Below are 24,749 nucleotides of genomic sequence, written 5' to 3'. Positions count from 1 at the left end.
CAGAGGTGTTTTTTTCAGTTCCAGGGGGCATATATTAATATTTCAAAACCCTTTCAGAAATAATACTGATTATTGCTTGATTAAAGCTTGATTAAGCTTTTCTAATGTTGGTAAGAGTTCAGTTCACAGGGTTTGCATGCTTCAGTGGTTTCTTCTTTCCCCTATTTATTTTTCATTTTGATGAAATTGTAGTGACTTGCTATAAATAAGGGATTTTTTCAACTATAGTTCTAACTTTGAATCATGTTTCAAACTATAGCTGCACTAGCACTCTGGTTTCTAGATGTGATAAACAGAACAGGGAAAGGTTGGCAGAAGTGACTTTTGGAAATATTATTGCTCTGCACTACATAAAAATGAGGGGGAATGTGCCCATTTATTTTGGTCAAAGATACAGATCTGCTTACAGATTGTAACACAGTTCTGTCATGAAACATGAAGACCTGAGCACCTCAGAGCCCCCACAAAGCAGAACTGGTTTCTGAATCTGAATCTGAAAACAGACATGGGAAGGTCACCAAAGACAGAATTTTGGGTTCAGTGGTTCTGTCCTTAAACACACTTTGAATGTAAACCTTTTACATACACAGCGGGAAGAACAGCAGCTGTTGCTGGATTTGAGGGTATTCACAAAAGTAAAGCAGAACAGCTTCCAAATGAGCAATTATTCCCAAATGAGAAAGTGCCATTGAAAAATTGAAAAAGTACAGGAGAAAAATTGTGTGTGCATGTTTGGAGCTTATTTGGAAAAATGACATTTAATTTGATTGATTAAAGACCCTGCTGCATCTGAAATGAAGCTTTCTATATCATGTAATTAATGTATGCTTGAACAGTAATGTTTAGGCCTCCAAAAAGTAATTCCAGTGGTAAAACCAGGACAATGGAATTCAGGAGGTCCAGGGGATAGATCTATATGCAGTTACAGACCTCTTGGATAGATTTTTAATTCTTAGTAAGATAGTAGAAATAATACATATTCTGTAACACTTTTTAAATCAACAGATTTTAGAAGCCTGTTATTGTCAGAAAAAATCTGAAAATTCTTGCAACAGCAAATTGAATGTATTTATACAAGTATTCTTCATATAGAGGATATAAAGTACAGCATGTTTTGGAGTACCTGCCTTAATGCTATTTTCTTATTTCTTCAGCTTTTTTACCAGGTTCAAGGGGATATGTGTTTGAAGATAATTGAAAATGGGAAACAAAAAGATGTTGTCATCCGAGAAGGGGAGGTAAAACAAGATTGTTTTTCTGTTATAGTTGTACATAAGTATGTTAAATGAATGCTTTATGTGTTATTTAGAAACCAATTTATCCCTTTTGTGCAAGAGGTGGCATCAGGATTGATTAGAAAAAAAAGCTTGAATGGAGTATAGAAAATTTCAAGTAAATAATAGGAAACTACAATAAACTGTGTTCAACATTTGACTGTTTCAATAATAGATAAAAATGTCTCTGAACATCTGGGGTACTTACTCAGATAGTCAAGACCTTACAGAGAGTTCTTGTTCTCGTGCCTTGCATGAGATCTGCCGTGTGAATTCCATTGGATCAGTCTTTTATTTACACCTTGCCAGGTACACACCACTCTCCCCCACACACACACCATAAAGTAACTGCCTAAACTGAGGAATTTAAATTATTCATATATATTTGGCCTTCTTTAGTCCTCACAGCTTGTCTTTCCAACTATCACAGTAGGACAGCTTTAAGAGAGCCGTTCATGAATAAAATGTATCCAATTTTTCTTTATACTAGTACACTTGCTAAAGCATAGATTGTAGTGCTTTTACTGAGAGCATGAATAGATTCTGGTTGTTAGTATGAGTAAGATGTACAACAACTGCCACTCGTGGTTATTGACACAAGTTTGGCCTGCACTTGAGTCTTTAAAAGGATTATTAGGTCTAGTGGAGACAGCCTTTAAAATGGAAGATGTCTTAAACCCAATAGCTAATGTCCTTGAAAGCATTGCAGCTTTTTCAATGACGAAACAACAACGTTTTCTAGCTATGAGGTTCTGGTATTACACTTCATACTGAAGGAGCACACCCAGCTGAGATCTCGGCATGTAAGAGAAGCACTGATGAAAAGCAGCACACAATACTTGGTGGAAAGACTGAACTAGTACTGCTGAAGCACTGTCATTAGCTGTGTTTTGTAGACAGAGAGACTGTAATGACTACCCAACCTTAGCAAAAACATCTGTACTGGTGAAGAATACAGGCTTACCAACTTGCTACAGAGGTAGCTGCTTGGAAAGGGTTTATTCTCAGGCTTCAGAAATAGACTTCAATTAAGCAGATGTTGCCTTTTCGCTTTGTCACTTGCATGAGTAAATAGCCCCTCATATTTGTTAATTATTTCTGGAGAGAATAGCATTCCTCATCATGCAATCAAAGGTGCTCATTCTGTTGGGAGGATACATGTGGCTGATTAGTTCAGGCATTTTATTGAGCTGACAAAAAAATGGGTTTTTATTTCCATTCCAGTTACTCTGAAATTGCAATAAGTTTATAAATTTCAGAGGAGTAATTGGTTAGATTTTCATTTCAGTTGTGTCTAGCAATGATGATCAAACCAGGAGGAGAGAATTTCACTGCCATCAAGGCAGTGCTGATTGCAGTCACTATGTCATCATTCACAGAGAAAGCAGGAAACTCTTTGCAGGCTGCGACTACCACAGTGGGTGCAGCTGCACAGGAGCAACATGGGATCAACAAAGAGTAGGGGAGAAGTTGGGCAAGGAGAAGAAGATTTTGCTGGTTGAGGGGCAGGTAAATAATGCAAAAAACAAAGACTTCCTGACACTGATGCTTTCTGATATTTTTAACAGATGTTCCTGCTACCTGCCAGGATACCTCATTCTCCTCAGCGATACGAAAACACTGTGGGTCTTGTGGTTGAGAGGGAAAGATTAAAAACAGAAATTGATGGGCTAAGGTGAAGTATAAACTATTGACTAATCTGTTAGAATTCAAAATATAAACTAATTTCTCATATCAATGCTGTGTTTTAATTTCCTGATAATTTATCATATTCATCCTGGCAATTTTATGCTAATTCTATCCACACATCTATTTATATATACACACATAAATAGAGATGTCATTTAGCATTTTCTTTAGTTAAACAATATTGAAATTTATTAAATACATGTTATGGTTACAGAAATCTACTTATGTACAACCTACTGTTACTGCCTTAAGTTTTAAAAAAGAACTCAGAGCTCTCTAACAACCGAAAGAAAAAAGGTTTTTTTATCAGTTCTGGCAGGCAGAATATTAATTCCTCTGTAAGCACTGAAAGCAAAAATATCAAGAGTTGCTTTCTTGTCAAGTGTGTGGGAAGCTGGAAACAAAAGTCAATTTTCTCACCGCTAGTCCTTCTACATTGTACACACCTCTGTCTAGGTTTTGTTGCCTTCTGAGAAAAACATCTTCATGTAAGTGAATGGTTTGCTTTGCATTCTAGAGGGAGCAGGACTTGTCTTTGTCTTGTGTCCATACAGAATTCACAAGTCTAAGAGGAAAAGTCACAACAGTATAACATTAGCCAGGCTAGAAACGCTGCCTTGGTATTTACCAGAGATGACAGACCAAGCAGAATTTATAGCTGTTCATATAATCCATTGCATGGGTAGTGTCACAGCAAGAAGACTGCAAGTATGCAGAGCTAGAAAGACATAATTTTTCATTCTAAGAAAAAAGGCTACAGAGAGAAACTAAGAAAGGGACCATTCAAGAAAAGAAATCCACATGATTAAATTCCAAGATAAAAACAAGTCCAGCTCATTTAAAGTATTATTTACCTATGCACTTGTTTCTTTTTATCCTTTCATTGCAGATCTGTAGATTGTGTGGACTTACATTATCTAAAAGATACTTTGAACTAGAAAAAATTGGCCTGTGGTTTAGATTAAAATATTTATTATTAATGCAAAAAAAAAAAAAATAGTAAAGTAAAGTAAACTTTAAGTAAAATAAAACAACCTACCATGTGAAGTCTGTGAATGGTATGAGAGAGGGAAATGTTGAAAGCTTTTTTGGGGATCCAGGCTGATCTAGAGATTTGCACTCCAATATAGGCATGCTCATGTGGAGAAGCTAAACTAAAAGCTACCTTATAGCTTGTGAGTGGAAATTAGCACATCCTCAATTCAAAATATCTAATCAGAAGCCTGAAAATAAATCACAGGTTTTTATTGACCTTGTTTTCACACTGATGTGGTGAATAAAGACACTTGAAGTTTTGGAAGTGAACAATCTTGTCATGCTTTTGAACCTACATTCCCTCTATGTGCTCCTGGGAGAGAGAGGAATTTACAACTAGAACATTAGAACCTCTAATGTTCTCATACTTTTTTCAATACCAGCCACCTGCAGCAAAGACTCACAAGAGGAAATCATAATGCACTTTGAAGTATGCTGACTCAAGGTCTAATACTGTGTTACTGTTCCATTATTTATCATGTCTACAAACCTTAGTGATAAATCAGAGCCCCGAGTGTGCTGATTACTGCGCAAGCAAAGAATAAGTAGCCTGCCCCAGTGTTCCAGTCTAAGTAATGATTACATGTCTTGTGCTGTGAGAAAAATGATCTAGCTAATGTTAATTCTATGGCAAATAAGTATGAAACCAAATAATTTTGATGTTAGTCATATTGTTGGATACTTTATTTTTACCAAACAAGATACATTTTTAGCATCTCCCTTCTCTGTAGATTTTCTGTGTTCAGAATTTGTGCTGGCATCCCAACTTTTCCTATATTGGAGATATAGATACTGTTACTCTCTTCAATGTATCCTCTTTTTGCAAAACTTGAGGAGCTCTTAGAAAATTTCTGAAAAATATGTGTATAGATACATGAGACAGACATGAACACACAGATATGCACAGGATAATTACATAACTTTAGCTTTCCTCTTCAGGTACACATTCCAGTAACTTTAACCTTAAAGGCATGTGGGACCTTTTTAAAGACATTGACAATATGAGTGACAGGACTGGAGCATCATTCCTTGTCAGTCCATGCAGTCTTTCAAAAATCTGAGTGTAAATTCTGTATTTGCCATTCCATAGATTAATTCCATACAGCAACCTTGACTTGCTGACCTCACCAAAATTTATTTATTTATTTGTTAAGACAAAAAATTAACACAAGTGAAGCACTAAATTCCTTTTCAGAGGGATGACTCAAACACTTCCCAAAACTGTGTAGATGGAAACCACCTATTTTTCACAAACAAGTCCATAAGCCACCTTGTTTTCTCATCAGCCCATGCATGGGCATTAAGCAAGCTGATTCTGTCAAGTATGGGTATTTATATCATAGATGGAGGGAAGCAGTTACTGGAAATGGTAATTTGGGTCCAGTCTTTTTGCACTACTACATTCAAGGTGAAAGCTATTGGTCCCAAGAGATTATGGCAGCAATCACTTCCAGGATGAAATTGGGAAAGGTTGCTGAAGGAATTTGGTGATTTATTTGTGGTTGATCAACAGAACTACAAGTCACTCCACAGAAATTTGAACGTCTCACCCACCAAGTCACCTAACCAGGGAAACAGAGAGCTTACCCAAATAACCATTCCACAGAATGAAGTACACCAGGCTTGACAATAAGTTGCTCTTACACAAATCTAGTATCTGTTTTCTTCAAAAGACTGAAACTGCCTGACCAGTTAGTTAATAAAAGGATTGACTAATGTGTTTACTTTATCAGATATTATGTTGGAGAATCAACTAATGTCCTCTTTGAAAAATGGTTTCACTGTGAAGATCTTGGCACTCAACTTATACCAATAATTCAAGAGTAAGCTTTTTCCTTTGTAAATTTTAAAAAAATTGAAATCATATTGTAGATCTTTGTCAATCTGTGTCTTATGTCATTAATTTGCTAATTATGCTGCATTTGCATAGACTTCTAAAAAGTTAATTGCCGCTCTATAAATTTTTAATCATGCCTTGCATGCCCCAAATTTATCAAATCAGATTTAAAAAAAATGAGAAATCAAGTATTTCACACATCCATCTGGAGCACACTTCTTCGAACCAGTAAACTTTGCAGCACACCGCTTCTAAGAGCAAAAAGAATTAAGTGAAAAATTAACACTGATTAATATTAGGTTATCAAAGTAAAGCACTGAACTGCTTTAAGGCTTCTTTCACTCCTGCTTTAATGCAAGTACTTTTAATTCATATTATTTATGCATGATTAGGATTGTGGCAAATTTGGTAGAGAGCTACTTTCTAGGAAACATGTGAATGTCATTAATCAATCAGTTTATTAAATGGTTACTGCAGTCGAACAAGGGAACTGTTTAGTCACATTCATCTTGTAGGATTTTGAGACAAATCCTCTGTCCATAAAATAGTTATAGTCTTGCATAAATGTGATAGTAGCCGAGGATTTGGCATATCCATTATCTGCACAAAACTTACTGGCCAGTATTGCTGCCTAGTCTTTGTTAACCTACAGAACATAACTTTTTTACTTCTGTTTAAATGTTCATTATTCCAGGTTTTTCAATTCAAGGCAATATAAAACTGGAAAACCAAACCCAGGTAATACAAATTAATTTCAGAATTAGTAAAATTTCTGATTGAAGAGCAATGATTCTCACCACATAAAATATATATTTGTTTTTCCTTCTGGTTGTGTAAATTAAAGTTACTTTGGGAAGTAATTCCTTTCATTACTGCAAGGAAATTCTATATATTTGATTACCAACAGCATCTTGTTTGGTCATGTGATGCCATCATAACCACCTATCAGGTAACTATACTGGTTTGAAACACTAGTATCTCTATCCTTCCTTTCCTTTCAAGTCTTATACTAACAAAATTTCACTTCTGACAGCCCATAATGAGATTTTTGCAATTAAAATGAATACATTTTATACCTACTTGTACTCCTTTACTTATAACTATATTCTGTGATCTACTCTTGGGAAAGCTAGATTAAGCCAGATAATTTTGGTTCCTGTAGAGTCTGTTTAACATTTTATTTCCATGCTGTCTTGCCACATTTTTTATTTTGTCTCTGTTGTGGATAGTGGTTGCAAATTCCACACTGGAACAGATACTCCAGTAGTAACTCCATTTGAATTTATTGTAAAGAGACATAGAACAGAGAAAGTTACTTCTAGAAAGCAAAATTATTAGTTTTGGCTTTAGGATCCAGATCTCTCATACATGATGCTTGCATTCTGCATGGCAACAAAAGCCTCAATTGCAAGGATATTGCAACAGCACCTGCAGTGGGAAATTGTTTTGCTGAAATCTTACAGTCCTGCTGGCCCACAGCTTTACATGAGCACCCAGCATGTGCATGATCCACTACTATTAATTAACAGAAACTATGCCCAAAATACCACCCTTACATCTGAATGATGTACAAAAGACCACACTATACAACCATTTCTGCACCTGCAGGAACAGGCTCCATAGACTATTTGGAAGTGCTTTATTTAGGTACAACCTGATCAGTCCTGCTGGAAGAACTACCTGGAAAGTCTCCATGACATTACCAAGTTCTTAAATGACACATGGAAAATAATCATAAGAGCAGAAGCTTCCTGTGTAATCTACAGGACAGCCTGAGATTCATTTCTAGAAAGTTCCTACACCAGTTAGCCAAACACCAACCTTTTCAGTCAATCCCACTGCTCAGCTAGGTTTGTTCTTTCAAATCTCTCTGCTGTCTCATCTGTGCTGGCAACTGAGAGACTTCCTGCACCAACAAAGAAATGTATGTATGGCTCAGGTGCACTGCACCCAGTTCTGCTATGCTTGACTTTATGACCAACTTGAATGTCATGCCCCAGTTACACTCAAAACCTGAATTCCATAGATCTTGTGCCAAGAGAAATTTTAGTTTCCCCTCTCTAAAAGGTTCTTGGAACCAGCTGTCCTTCATCTCCACATGTATTCCTAAATATCTTAAGATGATTGTTATGAATTACTCTAAGAGAGACATAAGTTCCAGTGGAACATTATTTCTACATCTATCCCATTTCTCACTTTGATAGTCACCATAAAAAAAAGTCACTGTCTGACATCTCAGTCAATAACAGAACAAAGCTCTTACTCAAATCCTAAAATTGGGTTAAACTTTTTTTTTGCATGAACATCAAAGTTCTTAAAAATAGTTAACTAAAACATTGTCACCAATGTGAAGTTAAAAGTCTTCTGTATGTGATAGAAACCTTAAAGCCCTTGCAATTAGAAAATGGTAAAGCAGTCAGAAACTCTGCCTGAAAACTTTGTTGCTGAACCAGCTTGAGGTATTGGTTCTTTGTCTGACTGGGGAATGTGATTCTCAGGGAAAGGCTCCATGTTTCTTATAAATAAAATGGGGTGGTCTCCAAGATCTTGCTTTGATTTCTATGTACTATCAAAATCTGTTTTAGTCTGAGCATGTCACCTGTTTGGGTGTTGGTGGTTTGGTTTGTTTGGTTTTTTTTTGCATGGAATGTGTGAGGGCTAGGTACCACAGGCACTGCCTTACTGTGTGTTCATACAGTGTTTAGCAGAGGAAATAAAATTTCAGATGAAGCCTCTAGATGTTGCTGTAATAAAAAAAATACCGTATCACACATAGAATCCTTGTTCAGTACAGTGGTTTCCAATAAGCATCCCTCACCAGGCTAAGAGTTTTAATGTCAGTAACAAATTAATAATATCAGGGCAGAAACAAAATAACATAAAAAATTTATATTGTTAATATTTTGCAGAAGATTAGAGCTAAAGAACAAACCTGACAATCAATCAGAAGCTACAATGTATCCTGACACCTTTTTTTTTAAACAAGTAATTCTGAGAAACTGTTATTGATAAATCCAGTACAGAAGCTCTTTTCTTGTAATTTGCCTGGCAAGTTTTCAGCCTGGGGAACAGCTGCCTTTTTCCAATTTTCAGGTTTTGTGCACAGTAGCTAGCCCAATGTCCAAGATAGCTTATGTATGAGGAAGATACCCCATATTTTTAGTTACAAAAGTTTTAGTTTATAGCTCCTGTAATTGTCAGTGAGACTGACAGTGATAAAAAAAACCCCTAACAGTTTAACTGAGATAGAAGTAAGCTGGTAATATGTTTACTCTGAAGGCATACCCAGCTGATATAAAAATAATGCTTCAGATTTATTCCCTCAGCAGCTCTCTTTTCTTTCTTTTATTATTTTTTTCTTTTAAGAAGTAGAGTTCCACAACCAGCATGACATTTATAACATACAACAAGCTACCACCAGTTGCCATGATGTTTCTCTCAATACATACCTCAGCACTGTTTGAGCTGGCTTATGCAGAGGATGGAGTTTCAGCCTTTTTTTTTTTCAGTTTCACTTCTGAAAATCCAGAATAACCTCAATTTAAAAGTGCCAGCTGAAGCACTCTCAGGTTCCTCTCTACATAAGCCTGAACTAGTACCTTACCTTCCTAGAGAGAAATGAAATAAAATTGAGGAAAAACATCTTCAAAGAAATCCTTGATTGCAGCTCACTCATAGAGGAAGGCTGTAAATGGAATCAATCAAGCGCCGATGGCTTTAGAAAAAACACCACATAAAAAAACCACCAAACCCAAACAAAGAAACAAAAAAAACCCATAAATAAACAAACAAAAACAACAACAACAAAACAAAACTACAAATAAACAAACAAAAAAAACTTAAATCCAGACCTTTTATTGATTTATTTGTGGTTTCTGGCTTAGCCAATAGTCCCTCTGAAAGTAGGGCAATCAGAATATATGAAGACACAGCAGAAGAGGGACTCAAATACCACCAGGAAAAGCATAATCACAAATACATATTGTATACAATCCTTACTTGAGGCATCCTCTCTGGAAATGTTTTGTATTTTATTACTAGACTCTTTTGTTTCCATGTGCAGAAAAAAAGTCTGAGAATATTCTCTCGTTTTTAATCAAAAAGAGTGTATTTAGAATACAGGCTATGCAGGAAACTCTCAAGATGGGTTGGTTTGGGTTACTTTTCATATTTTTTGACACGAGGAATCATAGTTATCAAAACAACACTTTCTACTTCAGCTGAATCAGCCTGAGAGCAAGATTATCCCAACGTATCTATTTCATCCCACTTCTATAGTCAAGAGGACAAGCGACAGTTCAGACAGAGAAATCTCAGTTCTGATAAACAGTGATGGCTAAATATTCTTTGCAGAAGTAACCAGAAGCTCAAAAGCTTTTCCTGCCATGCCTGAAATAATCCAGATTTTTTTAAGAGTAATTTGATGGGAAAAAAACTGCAAGAATTTTTTCCTTAGTTAGGTGTGTTTGAAATGAACCTCATGAACATTAATGTTGTATGTAGAATGTCAGGTTTTTGTTTTTCCAAACTAATCTACTTCTTATTGTCAATGAAAGTTAATTTCCCAAACAAGGTTTATTGTGAGTGAACATACAGATATTTAATAGAAAATCCAGTCCCGTAGTGCTTTCACTAGGAAAATTTTCATTGATTTTTCAGTGTATCTAGGATGATTTACAGTCTAGATTAAGAATCTAGTTAGCATAGTTAGAACACAGTGCAATTTTATGTTTGTGATTCAGAGCAAACAAAACCTAAGGAATTGAATGAGCACAAAAAATTAGGTAGTTTCTTCTGTCAGTGGTGTAGGGGTTACCATGGAGCCTAGGGCATGCTTTGTAAATGTTTTGTGGTCTCAGCAGTGCTATTAAAGAAGTTATAAGGATAAGCTCAGCACTATAAAAATCAGCTTCTGTATGGTCATCCTCTATAGCTAACCCAGTGAACTTCCATAGACAGTATTTGCTGCTCAGTCTTGTTTCACTGATATATAAAAACAAGCAGATCTTTATTCTTCTATTTTTTTCTTCTTTTCAGTTAACTGGCTAGTGAGCAATGTTAATTCAAGTAAAACTACTTCAGAAAACTAAAAACATGGAGGAAAATCTTCTGTCTGCATTTACATTAGGGCAAATACAAGGCCATGCTTTTGAACTTAAAATAACTATAAATATTTGTGCCTTTCTGTTTTAAGTACATTGAAATAATTCTGAAGATACTGTCTCTGTGGGTTTCTTTTCAAATAAGAATGCTAATTTTGAACGTAAGTTTTATTTGCTATGTATCTGTTTAGAAAATTGACTTTTTGATTCTCCTTACTCTCATCTTGAAGGACTTCCAACACACCTAAATGGATTATTCCTTCTCTTCTATAACATGGCATTTCTTTCTGCTCTGAGTACTTGTATTTAAAAAAAACACAACAGTATATGAGCATTCAGCTGTTAAGGATTATCCAATTAAGGACTAACCAATACAGAGACTTAATAATTTTAAACTCTCTAGACCCATCAAAATGGTACAGCTCCCCACAACATCATCTCCGTAACTTTTATCAACAACATGAATCTTCTGTATCATCCTCATTGCTCTCTTCTGACAATGACCATATAAACTCCACTTTAGCCTGTCATATGTAGGACCTTTAAGTAACTTCCAAGTCATGTTTATATCTCTCCTGAAACAGCACCTAAACTGCAAAGGATGTGTAGGTGGAAGAAAGGGATAGAGCCATATAATATAATCCTTCAGTTCTTATAAACATGTTTCCTCTCACTGGTTTCATTTCCCCTCCTCTCATATTTAAATGCTTTCTACTTTACACCAAGCCCTAATGAGTAAAGAGCTCATAATGAAAATTAATTTCAGGCAGACCAACATAAGTCAGCAATATTTAATGCAGAAATAAAGTAGGATTACAACGTCTGGAGTAGAGCTGCTATGATTTTCCATATGCAAACTTCCACAGAGTTTTTTTGATTCCAAACTACAATGTATCATCCAAGACCCAGGACTGCAGGCTGCACATTCTCTGGAGCCAAAAGGTTCATCAGGCTCCCAGAGCTGCTGAAGACAACACATAAAAACCTCCCAAGAAAGTCTTCAGGGAGAAATCTGCTTCTCCCACAGTATTCTCAAGTGAGTCTCCTCATAGAGGGGCAGAACACAAACTGTAGGCTCTGGGAACTCCCCTAATGCTTCACCATATGAACCAAGCCATTACTGACCTATATATACCTAGTGCATAATGTACATAATAAACCTATCAGGGAAATAGGAAGAAATACCATATAGACATCTTTTCCTTTCTGTTCAGACTTCTGTGAAAAAAAATAAGAAATATTTAAGAGTTATAAAGCTCAGCAGTTTCACAGCAGGTATGTCCTCTCTAATAAAGTAGCTTCTTTCTTCCTTACACTCTTAAATGCTCCCCAGACAGCAACATCTGAAACAGAAAACTCACTAATGGAGTTCATCTGACATTTTCACTAGTGTTTCTAAGGCTATTTAGTGGTAATAACTCACATATGCTCTAAAAATCCTTGTCTCACCAATAGAGCAGGGTCTCAACTTTTGTTATAATGAAATATCCTATTCTTATTCTATGGAAACTGAAGCTACATACAAAGAGGATTAATGAAATGTCCCAAGTTATAAAAGGCAGATTCAGAAACAGAATTAAGATTCTTTATTTTGGGATTGGAGAAGTGCACTGCATTTCTCAATAGAGTTTTTCATTATTAATTAAAATAAGCTAGCTAGGTGTTGAAAAACCTTTAAAAATAATTATGCCCTAAATAGTGACTTTTTTTGGTTTAATTTATTCCTTTCCTTCTGGCTGATGATATCTTCTTTTGAAAAAGCTGTATTTAATTGCAAAAATATTTTTCAAAGTTTTCCTCATCAAACTTCTTGGTTGCAATTAGGAAAAAAAATGGTTGTTCAGTTTTTAGCAGAGATTTAATGACACAAAGAAAAATGTGCATAGAAATAATTACACGGACAAGTCATAAATTAACAGTCATGCCAATTCTCAGGGCATGCTACAAAAAAAAAAAATACAGTTACACAGGGAAATATATGATTGCACAAAGTGAGTGCTGTATTTTCAACTAAAGGCTTCTGCATCTATATTCCAAAATAGGGAAATGAAACAACAGCCCTCAAAGTAATCGCTCATTCTCAGTGCTTTCACTCTGGATTTTTATATGGACTGGGCTAACTACTTGTTCTTTCAAACACAGATGCCTGAAATTATATCCTTCATTTTATCAGTTTTATTTGCAGAGGTATTAAAATCCCACTGGTCTCATTGACTGTTATTTCTGTTCACTTGGAGAATAAAACAGACTTTTGCTTTGAAATTAGGTAGGCACATATGGGAAGAACATCCTAGGGAATGTTTTATTGCTGATATTGGCAATTAAATTTGAAATGCTGCAAAACTCTATCATTGGAATTATTAATTATGATATAGTATTGAAGACATGGAAATTATGATTAGAAAGTGTACAGAAATAAATGAATAAATAATTTAAAAATAATTCAGGAGCTCTTTATCCCTTGTCTGGACCATTTCACAATCAGTTAAAGGATGAAAAAAAAAAAAAAGAGAATTGAATCACTCCGCTTTGAATGATGTCATCTGCTGTTATAGAGGGAGACACCATTTGTAATGGACTGTGTCATATCCTTGCATGGAGATGGGGCCACAGCATGTAGGACAGACTGTTTCTGAAGCAGCACAGCAGCTCAGGATGATGGGATAGTAAGTAAGAGTATATGGGGATTTAAAGATTTGAACCTTGTTCCATCTTGAATGTGCTGTCTCCAAGTGAAGGGTGACACATCACTGAAAGACATCCTTTTTCATAAAGCCAACATGCAATCAGTTGACCTTATTTTGGTATATTTCAAGTGCTTTATTGCTCTTTTCCTTTGAACAAATCTTGAAGAAACAAGAGCTATGGGAATAGCTTGGGGATAGTAGGGCTCAAGAGAATGAGATGGTTTGATTTCTTGGCAAAAAAGCTTATGGGCATCACCAGGGAAGGGGAGGTGGGCCTTCCAGGTAACATGTGGATTAAGCAAATATACCTGGTAGGTCAGTGTCAATCTTCTTTGCCTGTTGTCTTTATTGCATCAGAAGCACAGTACTCCCAGCAAGCTCAAACTCTTCTTTAGATGGTCTCTGTTGAGGCTGTAACAACACCTGTACATTCAACTTGCTCTTTTCTCACACGCTGTTCTCTCCAGTTTAATATTCTCAGCCTCAGTACAGTTCAGTATTTTTTAACTGAAGTCAACTTCCTCTAAAACCTGTAATTTCCTTTTCTAAATATTTACAAGCTCATTCAGTAAACACAACGTATTTTTCAGCTTAACATGATATCATCACATTGTAATTAAAACTTGAAAAAAGCTATACTTCCATAAAGAACACGTTGCTGTGATATAAATTTTTAATAGTAATGATCTGCAGAACTGGATATTAGTATTGAACCTTTAAATGGATGTCTGAAAATGTAAGAAAATATTAGATTTGATGTTCCACTTAGTGTTATATTACTTGGAAAAACCTAAACAAGACTATTAGCTGACTAGCTTAGAAGTGCCATTTTCTTGCATTTTGCTGGCATATTTTTACCTTTTCCATCATTAAACATGTCGTCCCCTTGTCTCACAGTATTGCTAGAACAGAGCTCCAGAAACACAGGCTTGCACTTCCTCGGATACTGTTGAAAGCAAATGTACATATTAAACAGAAATATATGCAACAATATCTAAATATAAGCCATTAGCCTGATTAGAAATACTCTGTTCCTTTAGAAGCACCAGGCTTCAACTCCAATATGTGTGGAACTGCAAGAGATTGGATCCTCTTCATTGTAGCTCATTAGTTCAAGCTCACAAGCATTAGGACACCTACAGCTTTTAGCATTATGCAAGGGATCAGCAGCAGGGTTAAATAAGGACTCAGTCAAGTAGTCAACTGATAATGTCACACATCTGTCATGTACCTCATCACCACAGTGCTCTCTCATTTATTCTGCAGTAACAGATAATCAAATCGCCGTACTGGGTCACACTAAAAGGTTAATTCCATGCAGGCACAGTTTTCAAAGGCCATTATGCTGCCACTGATGTTAATGGCACTTGTGCCATTAACATCAAAAGCAATATTAAGCCAAAACCTCACCACAGGCTAAGGCCTGCTGATAAGACAAGTGTCAAAAAAAAAACCCAACTCTTACACTGAGGAACTTAAAGTCTAAATAAAGAAAACTCCACCTTTACTTGAAAGTAAATTAAACTGTTAGATAGTGGCTGTTTATCAAAGCAGGAAGGGACAGTGCACCACAGTGAATGCACTGTATTACAATATTATAATACAGGATGTATTACACTTTACACTGGGGCTGAGTAGGCACAGGCCACTCTGTGCTTTTGTCCCATGTGTGCTATCCCAGTTGATCAGGGCAACTGGAGTCAGAAATCAGCAGAAAGAGGAAAATAGCAAAATTATGGAAAAGAGACAGATGTTAAACAACAAACTTAGACTTCTTATTGTTAGATTTGTGTTGCTCCTTGATCAAAATACAAACAAGTACTCAGGCTTTCTTTTTTACCCCAAATTCCTTGCAGCTCATGGGGAACATTCATAATTCTCCTTGCCTAAAACACCACAGTGCCCATCCTTGAGACTTGGATTTTTTCTATTCATTCTCCAGCATATAAAATCTGAACTTGTCAGCTTGATGCTGGAATTCTTAAACTGTGGAGAAGAAATATTCCCCAAGTTGAGCAGGATACTCACAGAATTTCAGTACGCATTGATATATCAGTACTTGTCTCTTATCCTACCAGGTTCCATACGCTTTTTGTTTTTTTAAAAGCAAACAAACAAACAGCCCACCACCAAAAACCCACATCTCTCTCTCAGCTAGGACATGTATTTTAGTAGAAAGCTCTATCAATGGGTAACTTTCTTGTGTTTTAAAGCTACAAGAAACTTTTCTGATTTCAAATGATGAGTTTTATTCTGAAAAAAAAAACATAAAACAAAAACAACCGGTAAAGATTTCAGCTATTAATAGAACAAAATATTTTAACATCTTTTGGAACACCCGTTGCACTGAGTACGTTCTCATAAAATTTCTGATAAATTTTCTTTTTCCTCCTCTGCTTTGTGTGAACACATATAATAATATTTTAGGCCTTTGTTTTATATCAGTCCCTAGTCAAGAAAGCAATTTTCTGCTGCAACCTCATTTGCACATATCCATAATTTAAGGACAAAGTGTGTATGTGTTCCTAATTACCTCCAAGGGATGTTTGATGAACCTGTGAAAATTAAGGAAAAAAACCCCAACCAGTCATATTGCAGTGAGAAAAATGAAGCATCAAAACTAAATCACCAAATACCTTAACACTGCATTTTAGTGTTACCAGACAATAAAATGTAAAATGTTCAAGACTAGATCTTGCTAACACTTACAAGTTCAAAACAAAATAAATCTAACATAAAGACTTTTTTTTTCCCCCTTTGGTGCTGCTTAGTTTCTCTGGAGGAGTTTGCTTTTAAGTAAAAGTGGTTTTAAATATTTGAGTTAAATGATGTAAAAGTGGGAAGTTTTTTTTAAAAAAAAGAAAGCTGAAGAAAAAAGCTTTCAAATAAAAAAATTATTGTTTTGCTGCAGATTTCTTCAGATTACTTTCAGAATTTCCTGAAAGAGGCATTGCCAAAAGAAATTATTTAAAAAAAAATAATTATTTTAATATCTCAAAATCACAGCATGGGTGAGGTTGGAAGGGACCACAGTGGGTTATCAGGTCAAACCTCCCAATATAATGGAGAAGAAATTTGAATAGCAAAATTTTGTCTCCACAACAGCAGGGGTAGGATCACACTCAGATTATGTGGAGATGGGTGTTTTTACTGGGGTCCCATGAATGGCAACAGCATCTTTAGTACATGCTATCCCTTGCATGCACTGACCCTCTCAGATAGTGTTTAAAGTCTGTGTACAAAATGGTCTTTAATGAAAAGCTGAAATGATACATTCAAAACACTGCAGAGCAGTGAAATTCAGCATTGGAACAGAACTAAAAGAATATTCCATAATGAATACACTGATACTAATACTTAAAAAGGAGCTGTTCTATTACTAGCACCAAGACTAAGATTTGGCTGTGAGTTTATTACCACAATACATTTGGGAGCAAACCATCCAGGGAGTTTTTCCAGCAACTGGTTGGCCTTACTGCTTAAAGTTACCCAATGAGTGATCCCCCATGGCCTCTCAGAAAAAACTACTTAGAATCACCAAGGCAATTGCTCTGTCTCTGCACTTCACTGTGAGCTGGTAAGTAACTAAAGCTCATTTCATATACCAGCAACATGCAGCATGAAGCTTGAATTTTGCCAGCTATACTGATACTGCAATTAGTCCTCCAGCTATTTTATATCAAATAATTTAGGAAGACGAATATCTGGAAATTAAATCCCACTACAGCTCCAAGAACACCACAAAAATTACATTGTCTTAAATTTTAGGCTGTACTAATCTGTTTGGTTTACTGTGGCTATTGTATTTAAAATCAGGGGACACATAAGAGAGAAGAAACATAAAAGCTTTCTATAAAACATAAAGCTTTCTTTTTTTCTAAAATGTAGAATAAGCTTATTCTAAATGCCTAAGTCCATTTTTAGAGGGATATGATATGAGCAAAGGCTCAGAGATGATACAACATATTTTACCAGTACAAAAGCTAGTCTGAAAGAGAATGAGGACTATGCCAGGAAGAACTAGGTAGTGTATTGCATACTGTTTGAATACGCAGTTCTGACAACATCTTTGAAGTCACTCCATAAAGACACATAAATAACATGTATCTTGAAATCTCAGAAAGTCCTGATAATGATCATAGCACTACTTCTTACTGTTACAACTGACTATTGACTAGACAATGTCTGTAAATTGATCCCTCAATTAAAATGTTTGCAAAAACAAAGGGGAGCAAGTACCACTGATAACCCTCTGCCTTGCTTACAGATGAACTCCTGAAAGAAACACCTTTCCCACTGAATTCCACTTCTGTTATGGAGCCATTTTCCTTCTCAAGCTGGTTAAATGATCATCGTGGTGAAATAAAACAAAAGAAATCCTTGAGTATGTTTGGAGATAACTTTGAAACTGAGGTAACGGGGTATAATTTCTCATAAAAGATATTTTTAAAGGTATGAATAATTGTTGCCTACTGTTCAGAATGAGTGAATTTTGGAGCAATATATAGTCAGCGGACCAGGTTATGCACCCTTACAGAAGTACCTATCTTTGGTCCATTGATTGGATTAGCTTAGGGCAGGGACTTTCTAGCTCATTACTTCTATTTACAGAATCAACCTGAACTTTATTTCTGTTCTTTTACTTTGGGATTAAAACAGGTCCTTCATTCCCCTGTCCCTCTCCCCATATTTCCCAAATCAGAAGCACCAGCATGATGCAAATACTCCTCAAGTATGTTCAGCTTCTTTATGTCTTTGAGCAGCATTTGTGGTCCAAGTCTAATCTCAGTGTGTAAACACACTTTTTTTTTTCTCCCCCTCCATCTACATAAAGTGGAAACAAGGAAAACTGGACAACAACCAGAGAGCCTGGGCTGCCCTAAAACATTCCACTTCACTGTTTAGTCAAACACAGTCTAGTTTGGGTGTAAATGAAGCTGTCAACATTTGATATCTGTGCTGTACGCGTGATGTTTACAAAACATATTCTTCCCCAGAATTACTTGGAGTCGCACTCCAAAGAATCCAATACAGTTGACAGCGAAGTGACAGTGTGGGAATGTCAGGAGGAACACAGAGGGGGCAGAAAATGAGAAAGATGAAGTCCTGTCTGCAGCGTTTTTAATGTTAATTGAAGAAACTTTTCTACTTCAACAGGCTCTTGACAGGGCCCAGAGTTCATGAGGAGGAAGTGCCTGTTCCAAGAACAGAAGCAGGAAGCATATAGATGCAAAACTGAGAGTGGGAGGAGGCAGAAGGAGTAGATAAGCGAGGATGCAGAGGAGCATAAGGAGTGGCAGGTGTGACCAGTTCCCTTTTTATCAGTAGGAATCAATATGAGAATACCAAACATAGTGTGAATTTTAATGTCTGTAAAAATAACGTCATCTTCTATGAATATTCTTCTGTAAAAATAGAATGTTTTAAATGCTGTTGGAAGATGAATATGGACACTTTGGTCACTTGTATTAAACCATTACTTTTCTTATTTTTTTTTTTTTTCCTTAGGTTATAGCTTACGGACCAGGAACAACTGAGAAAAGTAAAAAGAATTCAGATATCTGGATATGGCAGCTGGTATGTGGCAATTCACACTTGTTAACTGATGAGTTCATGTTTAAGTTCAGACTGAACAGTAGTAAAGCCTTCTAGCAACAGAAACTGGAATGATTCCCTTCCTTCTCATAGAAGAGATCACCAATAGGCACCACCTTTCAGCTTTAAACTGTAATGAAAAATAACTGTAAAGTGCTGCCACAGTAAAAATAGCCCCATTTTCCTCATCATGTATGTTGATGACAGTGATACTGGCATCCATCCTTGTTTGAATTTTAATGCACTCTACCTAGGCTATATCCTGTAAATATATCAGAATGCCTCCAAGTGAAAAAGCAAATCACCTCTTAGTTCTGCTTTGAAACATTTGTCCTCATCCTGAACTCAAACTGGAATCAAGTAGAATAAGCAAATAAAAAAGTCTGAAAACTTGTTTATACTAAATCAGAATTGTAGGTGATCCAGATGTCCTTCATTCAACTTGCTTCTAGAATATGTTTGACACCCAAAGAAAAGCTAATTTTGCTTACACGAGTCAGGCTAGTTGGGAAGCAGATATTGCTATTAGTTCCCCTTCTGTTGAAATTCACAGGCACTACCAAATACTAATTAAAGATTTCATAACCTTGAAAGACATTTGTTTACACTGCAGCTTACATCAGCCTGTAGAATCAAGACCTTGTGGCTGGCAAGAACCTGGCTCCCCTGGTTGACCAGATAATAACTACTCTATTCCAATGTGGGGGGACTCAGCAACTTCAGTCAGCCCCCTGCTGACTTGTGAACTGCTCTTCAAGACTTAAAGAGCTATGAGGAAGCAGAAAAGTAGAAGAGGAGTTTGAACTACTCCAGAAGATTCTCTCTGTAATTTCTGGAGCTGTACCAACTTGTAGGCTGCCAGGTTGGGATGGTGGCAGTGTAGCCCAAGAATCAGGCAATGGGTTGCTGCTTTATGATGGGAAACAATGAACAATGAAACATATTTTTATTGATGCTAACAGTGTTAGGCAGACAAGATAACTGAATATGTAGCTAGACCTCGTGAAACCGAACAGGTTTGAGGTGTTCTTTCTGTAGGAAAGATTTCCCTATGTGCAGCATTTTCTTTCTGCTGGGAACAGGACATGAAGAATTAAAAGCCTTCTTTCCCTTCAGGAGGGCAAATCGACTGTTGCCATGGATGGCAAAACCCTGACTCTCTCTGCTGGTGACAGCCTGCTTGTCCGTGCCCAGTCTACGTGAGTAGAGATAAACAGTGGTTCAGTGCATGATTCCCCAGCTTCCAGCAACATAAATTCTATGTATTGAATCCGCACCATGTTGGGCATCACTGGTGCAGAAACACAGCATCTGTGAATGCAGGATTTGCAATAGCCTCTGTTATTTCTTGGGGCAAAAGTGTTTTCAGGAGGAAAATTCAGACATTCATTCTAGCTCACCTCTTATGATAAAAGAAAGAAAAACAAAAAAGAAGGAGAGAAGTACTGACAGGAAAACGCAACATGCAAAAGACAAAAAAAAATATGGCCTGAAACCACCCACTGGCACTCACAGCAGATGATTGAAGCATCAGACCAAGCTTAATCAACATCAGCGCAGGAAGATTTGGGGTTCAGGCTAAGAACACAGCTCTCTTCCTGGAGTAGGATGCATACAGCTGTTTCATAACCTTGACACGTGATACACATAAAGGCAAACAGCCTCTAGAGAGAATGGAAAGGAAGATATAGCATGGCTAAAGCTGATAAAATGCCCACTCCTCCTTTTCAATATCATCAATGTTTCATTTGTTTGTTTGAGTGTGCGATTCCCCTCTATACACATTGCATCATCTCTTTCCATTCTTCCAGGTACTGCTGGAATAGAGAAGAGGAATGTGTTGCTCTCTGCATCGCTCAGGATCCAAAACGCAAGCAGCCTTATAAATAACTTCTGTGTCAGTTGGCTTTGAGGATAACCAAGTTTTAACCTATCAGTCTTAATTATCTTTTATTCAAAATTCCTGGAAATTTGAATATTCTAACACAATGATTTACACAATGTGCTGTGTAAAATTAAAGCTTTTCCCCCAAGTAGTTAAGTTTTAGCAAAATTTATAATCAGTATTTTTTTTTAAGATCTAGTGGTTTGTTTGATTTTATCTAAAGGAAATGACAACATATCCAAGTAGCAGGATTACTTATCTAATAACACACGATACTATCTACAAGAAATTAGAGGCTTTTGAAATGTAAGTCTCGGCCACAAGAGGTAGAAAAGGAGATGGGACAGGTACTATGATACTACTTTGGTAACAGTTTTTATTTCTTTGTATCAGATTTGTCATTTGTAATAAGCCAGTAGGACCCTAGCTACCCAGCCCAGCTTCCAGTAGGGAAGTTTTAATTGGCAGTAGTTCAGAGGTCCTCTGAGATCTTTGGCTAAAAGTTTGCTTGGTTTTTTTAAAGGCCTTATCTGCTGCACTGCTTGAGAATCTCAGTGCTTTGTGAAAGAGAGGAAGGCATATCAGTAAAAGGGGGAACCTGTACCTGCAACAACACCAGGCATCACTTAGACCACTTGGTACAGGTACAAGTTATTCCCAGTTTCCCAGACCCAGCACAGCAGTACCAATCACAGTGGTCAGCAGTACCCCACACATGCCATACTGGATGCTGTGTGCATACTACACTGAACATACCACTGCAATGGGACTAAACAGGAGCACCTGGGTCATGGATGTGCTCCTGTGTAGCAGAACTCTCAAGTCAAATTAGCCTTAAGAGGTATGTTAGGGGATAAGAGAGCAGAAAAATTATTATAATCAGTTTCTATTAACTGCTGTTTCTTTTCAAACAATAAAATTTGTTGCAGAAATAATAAATGTCAAATTACGTTTTCCTGCTTTTATTCCAAGAACTCTGCTGAAAAGTTTTTGGGTTTTTTTTTATTTAATTATTCTTCACATTGTCAACATTAGAAAACAGGTTGCCTAGATACTTGCAGGTATTATCAATTAAATATTTGAGAAACCAAAAGTTACCATTTCCTGATTTTATTTTTTTAATTCTAATTAAGTTCAGAAAAATAATTGTTTAATCACCTACAAAGCTCATTAAACTGAGACGTCATATGTGTTTTATTGAAGTGTTCATTCTTCTCATGAGAAAGACAGATGGCTTGGCTTTACTATATAACTTATATTTAACATCAGTAGCTTTTCTAGGCAAGCACAGAGCAAAACTCTGCTACATCCTCCTAATAACAGGGGGACAATTCAAATAATAACAATTAAAAAAATTGAACCCAGTCCTTAAGGCTGTTATAGGTGTGAGCTGTGACACACAAAAAGGAGCTGTATCATTCCTTTTGAACAAGGGAGTCATTTTTTCTGATTACCATTGGTACAGTTTGGTGTTCATGTGTCTTCAGACTTGACTGCTCAAGTGAACATCTATGATTAAGGTACCAAAGTGTTTTATTTTCAGTCCAGCAGTTACAGAGTAATTACAGAAATATTTCCATATTTCACACTGAATGATAAGTGAGTAAAACACAGCAACATGTAGAACAACATCCAGAATAACCAGTAGCTCAAAACTGAAAACTATGGAACTTCCAGAATAAAAATTAAGGAACCTCCAGATTAGATACCTCTCATGATATAGTATTAAGGCTCCACTCAAACTATACTTGTGATGCCTTTTATAACAACTTGTACTTGAACACCTAAATCCTATCCATGTCACTTACTAGGTGCCAGACCAAGAGCCCTAAACCAGAGCTCCATCATCCTCAGTTTTGCCACAGCCCACAATCTGAAACCAGGACCTAGTAAGTCATCAATTCATTTCTGCTGACGAGCTTCTGTCTTCTAACTACTAGGTAAGAGGTGTTAAGGCACATAAATATGGAAAATAATCAGGATCAAAACAGCAGGAGATTTATAAAAACAGTTAAATACCAAGTACCAAGAGAAAAGTTGTTTTTTTTCTAGTGTCTCTTTTGAGAATTATTTCTGTTGTTTTGATGTCTAGTTCCCTTCCCGTTCTACCCCCTCTCTATCAGTTCAATAGTTATTTGTGGCCAGAGCACAAATGAGAGCAGAGTACTTGTCATTTATTCCTTCCAAGGTGATTAACCACTGTGATTAAGAAACCTGCAACTTCTCTTTTCCCAGGTTTTGAAATAGTTACAGAGGGCTTCTGGACAAGCAGTGAATCTTTTCCAGGTGCTTTACTCTTCCTCTGTATTGTATCTATTCTAAACTGCCCCAACAATGGAACATTTATAACTAGATGCACCCATGCTACTCTGCTCACAAGGAAGTTGGCCACATGCAAGTCTGGCTCCTGGAACCCTCTCAGCTGTTAAGTGTTCTTTCTGTGTATGTGCAGTCAGCTCAGCAGATACTTCAGCACCAAAGATGTCAGGATCAAGGTCTGGAGACTCCAGTGCTAGCCTTACCTCCAACAAGGATTTCAGGCAAAAGTCAGTGGCCAAGGCTTAGTTAGGCATGTTGTTTGCGGAGTGCCCCAGTGCACCCCTCTTGACGTTGTGCTAGTTCATGCATGTCCATGAAATGCACCTGGAAAAACCATGTCCTACAAAATCACTGAGGTTCAGAAAGACCTCCATGAAATACACCTGGGAAAACCATGTCCTACAAAATCACTGAGGTTTAGAAATACCTCCAAGATCATCAGATCCAACCTTTGATGGAAGCTTGTCAGCTAGACCGTGGCACTAAGTGCCACATTCAGTCATTTCTTTAACACCACTAGCCATGGTGGCTCCACCACCTTGCTGGACAGTCCATTCCAATGCTTAAAAAGGCTTTCTGTGAAGAAATTCTTCCTTATGTCCATCCTACTTCTCCCCTAGAACACCTTGAGGCCATTTCCTCTCATACTGGTTGTCTGTGAGAAGAGAGTGACCCCCATCTCACTACAACCTCCTTCCAGGCACTTGGGGAGCACAATAAGTTCTCCCTGAGACCTTCTTTCCTCCAGGCACTCCTCATGTGCCTTAGACACAATGCACTTTATATGATTTACACATATGCATGACTGCCTTTCTTTACAGCTCTTTTTACACCTGATTTAGATATTCATTTTTATCTGAATCAAACAGATATTGGGACATCTGATACTTAGTAAACTTGGTACATTTTGGCAGGATTGTGCTAACCTTATTAGCACAGTATTGTGCAGACAGACCATCTGCTGTTTGACGCTTCTGCAAGACTCAAGAGTAAAACCTTCATACAAATAAGTACTCTAAGCAGTATTACAATAAAACCTACACAGATACAAAGCTATATCTGCACCATTCTTGGTAAATTATTACCTTTAAACACATGCAACTCTGCCCAGATTCATAGGCTTGAGCTGACCTAAAAGCTAAGAAACGTATACAGAGAAGTTTGAGCCCACCTGCAAGCATCCACAGAGTTATTCCAAGGCAGAATCTCACCTAGCCTAGAAGTCAGCAGGAGTTCCCCTTTCACTTTGAGTCAGAAAAGGTGATGCACCCCAATTCTGCCAGCTGTTGATTAAAGCAGCAATAAAGCAGTCAGAGTACCTTTTGA

At 36.8% G+C, this 24,749-nt stretch overlaps 1 protein-coding gene across 2 annotated transcripts in view; it reads left to right on the top strand.

Moving 5' to 3' along the window:
• HAAO (3-hydroxyanthranilate 3,4-dioxygenase) overlaps positions 1-22,301 on the top strand; it is a 34,292-nt gene extending 11,991 nt beyond the window's left edge. Inside the window, exons 3-10 of one of the 2 annotated variants that reach the window (XM_015623258.1) lie at positions 1,155-1,238; positions 2,843-2,949; positions 5,732-5,821; positions 6,530-6,573; positions 17,892-18,037; positions 19,133-19,201; positions 20,336-20,418; positions 21,031-22,301. In XM_015623258.1, the coding sequence (XP_015478744.1) occupies positions 1,155-1,238; positions 2,843-2,949; positions 5,732-5,821; positions 6,530-6,573; positions 17,892-18,037; positions 19,133-19,201; positions 20,336-20,418; positions 21,031-21,109 (702 nt within the window). In that variant the 3' untranslated portion in view covers positions 21,110-22,301. The remainder of the gene's footprint in view (positions 1-1,154; positions 1,239-2,842; positions 2,950-5,731; positions 5,822-6,529; positions 6,574-17,891; positions 18,038-19,132; positions 19,202-20,335; positions 20,419-21,030) is intronic. The other variant, XM_015623259.3, reaches the window with a different exon arrangement.
• Positions 22,302-24,749: the final 2,448 nt, after the last annotated feature.

This window comes from Parus major, chromosome 3 (assembly GCF_001522545.3).
Source record: "Parus major isolate Abel chromosome 3, Parus_major1.1, whole genome shotgun sequence".
NCBI lineage: Eukaryota > Metazoa > Chordata > Aves > Passeriformes > Paridae > Parus > Parus major.
Note: the sequence above shows the minus strand (reverse complement) of the source record. Positions and strands in the feature narration are given on the sequence as shown.